The sequence below is a fragment of the Musca autumnalis genome, unplaced genomic scaffold, assembly GCF_047663935.1.
Source record: "Musca autumnalis isolate F117 unplaced genomic scaffold, ASM4766393v1 scaffold_1, whole genome shotgun sequence".
NCBI classification, from domain to species: domain Eukaryota; kingdom Metazoa; phylum Arthropoda; class Insecta; order Diptera; family Muscidae; genus Musca; species Musca autumnalis.
This window is the reverse complement of record NW_027411644.1, coordinates 319,716,417-319,721,855: the sequence shown is the minus strand read 5'-3', so window position 1 is coordinate 319,721,855 and position 5,439 is coordinate 319,716,417. Positions and strand designations below refer to the sequence as shown.

At 33.7% G+C, this 5,439-nt stretch overlaps 1 protein-coding gene across 1 annotated transcript; it reads left to right on the top strand.

The window, feature by feature from the left end:
• Window positions 1-506: 506 nt before the first annotated feature.
• On the top strand, window positions 507-2,488 carry FeCH (ferrochelatase, mitochondrial). Its single transcript, XM_073962513.1, has 6 exons — window positions 507-750; window positions 841-1,240; window positions 1,363-1,464; window positions 1,525-1,846; window positions 1,909-2,025; window positions 2,160-2,488. Exons 1-6 carry the CDS (start codon window positions 720-722, stop codon window positions 2,355-2,357), a joined length of 1,170 nt encoding a protein of 389 aa, XP_073818614.1. The 5' UTR covers window positions 507-719; the 3' UTR covers window positions 2,358-2,488.
• The last annotated feature ends 2,951 nt before the right edge of the window (window positions 2,489-5,439 follow it).

Below are 5,439 nucleotides of genomic sequence, written 5' to 3'. Positions count from 1 at the left end.
TACTTGTACAAAATTCCAAGAAAAGCATTGACATTTCCGCCATTTTCATCTCCAACTTAATGGTGTTCACAACTTAACGATAATATCGATAGCAATCGATATTTTAAAATATTATATCGAAAATATCTAATGTTGGGAATATCGATGGTTTGCCAGCTCTACAAGGCAGTTTGGCAGTAAATGAATGGACCGCATAAGAGAAAATGTTTTTGAAGAACAGGGGCTGGATTCTTGTTCTATGAAAATTTGAAATGAAAAAAAATCCTTGTAATTTTTTCGTTTGACAGATTTTTCCATTATAAAAGTTTTCATTTCACATTTTCATAGAAACAGAATTGAGCCCCATGGCTACTCTCTGTCATTTTTCTGACCATATATCAATCCATAGCTGGAATATATTGACCGACTTTGCTCTGGACCATGGCAGAACTACCAGGTAGTGGTATCACACACCAGCTGATCGAATATGGAATTTCTTTGTGTATACGTCAAATGAAAACTTATTTGAAATCCATTGGATTTAATTTGACGTCTAAGCATTGAAATTGAGCTGTATTATTGTGCCACGATTTAAACGTACTATAATGTCATTAATTAAACTTGATCAATTGAGGGAACTAAATGAACGAAACGGTTTGATGTAGTTCCAATTGTCCATTTCACGAAATCACTCCCTTGAACTAATTCGTTTCCGAACGAAACAACTCTCATTAGAGAATATGTTGTTGACAAGTGGAAAACAAATCGCCGGTGAGTAAATTGCAGTGTAATGTTTCCATGCCACACACAATTTATTCTTCAATTAATGAACAATCCCCCCTTCCTCTGCTTCGTTCAAAGGTCTTTCAAAGACTTTTACAAAATGGGTCAATTTCAGTACAACAGCCAGAAATGATGTAAAACCCAAGACTGCTGTCTTAATGTTGAACATGGGTGGTCCTCAGACTACCGATCAGGTTCATGATTATTTGTTGCGCATTATGACGGATCGTGATATGATCCAATTGCCGGTACAGAGCAAATTGGGTCCGTGGATAGCACAACGTCGTACACCGGAAGTGCAAAAGAAATACAAAGAAATTGGTGGAGGTTCACCGATTTTGAAGTGGACGGAGTTGCAGGGTGAATTGATGTGTAAGGAATTGGATCGCATATCACCGGAAACAGCTCCACACAAACATTATGTAGGATTTCGTTACGTCAATCCTTTGACTGAGAATACATTACAGCAAATAGAGAAGTATGTTACGGCGAGTGGACAAATTGAATTTCACAATACAACCACTTGCCGGCCTATAATATGCATGAAAATGTAAATGAGAAAAAAATATTTTAATAATGTTGTTATTGCTTTACTTATAGAGATGGCCCGGAACGTTTGGTTTTATTTTCACAATATCCCCAGTATAGTTGTGCCACATCAGGTTCCAGTTTTAATTCCATATACCAGTATTACAAAAACAAGTTAGTATAATTGATTTATTATTGTATATCTTGTATCCTGTAAAAAATATTTTTTTTCAGAAATTTACCCTCCAACATTAAGTGGAGTGTCATCGACAGATGGGGTAGTAACCAGTTATTGATTAAAACTTTTGCGGACCGCATTCGTGAAGAATTGGACAAATTCTGTGAAACCAAACGTAAAGATGTGGTCATATTGTTTACTGCCCATTCACTACCATTGAAGGCTGTAAACCGTGGTGATCCTTATCCTGCTGAAATTGGAGCTTCCGTGCAAATGGTTATGCAAGAGCTGGGCTTTTGTAATCCCTACAGTTTAGCATGGCAATCAAAGGTGGGACCACTGCCATGGCTAGCACCCGCTACAGATGACGCCATTAAGGTAAGGATGTACCTTTCTTCTAAGCGGAATGTAAAGTGATTACAGTTTATACTGTTTTTCAGGGCTATGTAAAACAAGGATTGAAAAATTTCATTTTGGTACCAATTGCATTTGTTAATGAACACATCGAAACCTTACATGAACTGGATATTGAATATTGTGATGAACTGGCAAAGGAGGTAAGCCATTTTATATGAACCATTGCATATGTTTAAGTAAAAATAGGTATACTTTGTCGGGGTTTATCTGCATTTTTTATATGTTTCAAATAACGTTTTTTTTTTCATTCTAACCATCTTTGTATCATTTCCAGGTGGGAGTAGAAGAAATACGACGTGCTGCTACACCGAATGATCATCCGTTGTTCATAAAAGCTCTAAGTACCATTGTTGCAGATCACTTGAAGAACGGGGATAATGTGAATCCAAAATTTTTAATGCGTTGTCCCATGTGTGTGAATCCCCGTTGCTGTGAAAGTAAGAAATGGTATAAGAGCATCTGCTCACGTTAAACATCCAATTGAAAAAGCTACAAAATAAGCCAGTCTTTATTTTTTGATGAAAATGTTAAACAGCCGTCATTGTGAATGTGTTTATGAAAAGAACACAATAAAAATTTTGAACTATTAATCTCCAAAAAAAATACTGAAGTTTATTTTCACCACGCCTTAGATAAAATAGACATTTCAACTCGAATGATAACACTGGTCAACACGACTTTTATTTCAACCGAAGTTTTTGTTGTTTCTAAATGAAATCGGCGAGTTATTTTCAAATCCGGTCGCGGTTTTGCTCCATCAGATCTTGTTCTTGAGATATACCTCAAAATCTCTTTTTACGGATACAAACAAATATTTTTTGTGGGTTTTTAGACACTAATATATTAAGAAGGGCGCACTCGATACAAAAAATGTTTGAAATAAGTGTGAATATATGTATATCAAAAAAAAATATATGTATATCACCAATATTTTTTTTGAAAATTTAACATAGTTGGAGCCAAAGTTTACCCTTTTAGTACACGCGACTTGTGATTGTATATTATACAAATTAAATGTTTTTGGCTATAATGACATGTTTCTGGACGAGGCAAGAAATATTGGCATCAAAAGTTAATTTGCGTGGAAGCTGTAACTATATTTATGATAAAAAATGGGTTGAAGCCAACGTGTCTTTTTTGTTTTCTCTTGATTTGTGAATAAACCAAACTTTTCCCGATCTTCCTGTCAAAGTAAAAGTAGAAGCAAACTAAATAGGGATTATCTCACTAATGTATTACTTTTCAAAATTTGATCAGCTTCTACAATTAAATGATGCTGCCATTTGAAGCCAGATTTACAATGTTTTTTGACATTTTCTTCTAATTTCATTTCGCAAACAGGTTTTTCAAAAAATCGTATATAAGATTGTAGAACTTGCGATTCTGAATTATTTTATTATTTTATATATTTTATATATGTGTCTACACAAAATGATTTTGATAATTACGCGATTTACACGTATTTTAAAATGCGTATAAATTAAAATGGGGTCACATACTTCTTATTTACATTTCAGAAGCCTTGAGATATATCCTCAGCAACCCAATTATCTTCCTCAATAGGAAAGCTTTTATATGAATGTCTATAAAGCAAAATCCGTATATTTTAATAGGAGATTTAAGCAAAATGAAGGAAGTATTCCTAACGATTTTTTCAAAATGTTATACTATGTACATAATAAATGTGAAAAAATATTTTTTTCAAACAAAAAATTATTTTGTTAACCAAAATATGTGTTTATTTTGGCTGTGACATCGAAACCATGGTCGAAACTATAATACCAATCTGTATGATTTTAGTCTCAGTTGATTCGCAGTGAAGTTTTGCTTCCATACGAATTTTTTCGTAATTTTATAGCGTGTAAATGGACCTTTATTTTGAAAAAAGGTGACTTACATTCAATAATTTATCAATTTGTTATGCATTTCGCGAGTACTGAGTAACATTTAACAAATATTATGTAATCTACTAACTCAAGCCACTTCCAGATAACTTTTAAGTAGCAATTGCTCGCGGTAAAATAATTAGCGTTTTATAATAATTATTTTCTTTAAAACGAAAATAAAACCGTCATAACTTTTGTCCGCATCAACAAAAAACTGGCTCGCGAACGGATTTGTACTGGGAATTTGTTTCTTAACCAATGTACCAAAAATCCTTGATGCGGCGCGAAAAAAAATGTAACATTTTTTTTGAAATGGAATATGAAATATTTGACAACATTTGTGATATATAGAAAACATACGACGGACATTGTAAAAATGACATACATATTTTGTGTATTTTTACATGTGATTAGGTCATCTGGGGAAGTCATAGGATCTTCATATGGCATACCGGAAATGCTTAGGGTGCCCTTAAAAAATATGGCTAAAAATCCACGTCAGTTGGTGGCCTTTAAAAAAATATTCTTAAAAAACCCACTCCTACTGGCGGAGTTCGAAAAAATATTCCTAAAAAATAAACCCCTGTCGGAGGCCCTTGAGAAAATTTTCTTAAAAAATCCACTCCTACTGGCAGAGTTCGAAAAAAATATTCCTGGTGGAACTTGAGAACATGTTCTTAAAAAATCCACGACTCGGTGGCACTTAAAAAAATATTCCTGAAAAAATCCACTCCTGTTGGTGACCCTTGATAAATATCCCTAAAAACGGAGTTCGAAAAAATGTTCTTAAAAAATTCACGTCTGTGGCAATTGAACAAATTTTCTTACAAAATCACACTTGTTGGTGGCACTTAATAAATGTTCATAAAAAAACACGCCTGTTGGTGGCTCTTAAAAAATATTATTAAAAATTCACTCTTGTGGTCCTTAAAAATGTTTTTTTTTAATCTACATGTGGGCTGACTTCCGTATCGGCAGTTGCTTGGCAAATGACTGCAAATGTGTGAAGTATTATGCTTCTTTACGCCGTGGTACTTAACAACTGCTTTGCTGTCAAAAATGCGCATTTTTAAGGCAGGTAAAAAGCAAACATGTATCATTTTTATTTCTGATGCATTTAGTTGCATTTTCGAGGAACAATCGCTTCTGTGGCTGGCGCTTGGAAAAATACTCTTAAAAATCCTTTCCACAACAAAAATTCTTTTAAAAATCAACGTTAATTTTGACTTTTGGGTGCTCTAAAAATTATTTTAAAAAAATTACGTTTATTATTGATTGTTTTTGCAGCAGCATAAAAACCTACGATGAAGCGTAGTTTTGAAGGATTCACTCAACTCTCGCCATCAATCGGACATGTTCTGGCATTCACCTCTGCACCTCACGTGTATCGAACACACCTAAAGTTGTTCTGCAACACACTTTACACCTAGTTGGTGTAATTGTAATTTTGATGGCGAGAGCTGAGTGAATCCTTATTTTTTAAAGAAACTTATTGAAAATTTCTTCAAAAAACTGCATAGGACTAAAATTTAATGTCTTTTATATGAGCATTTAAAAAAGATATTTATTTTTCTTAACAAAATATGTTTTAAAAATGTATTTTATTATACCCTCAGCATTTATGCTAACGAGGGTATATACACTTTCATACGGGCAAAATGTGCCTCA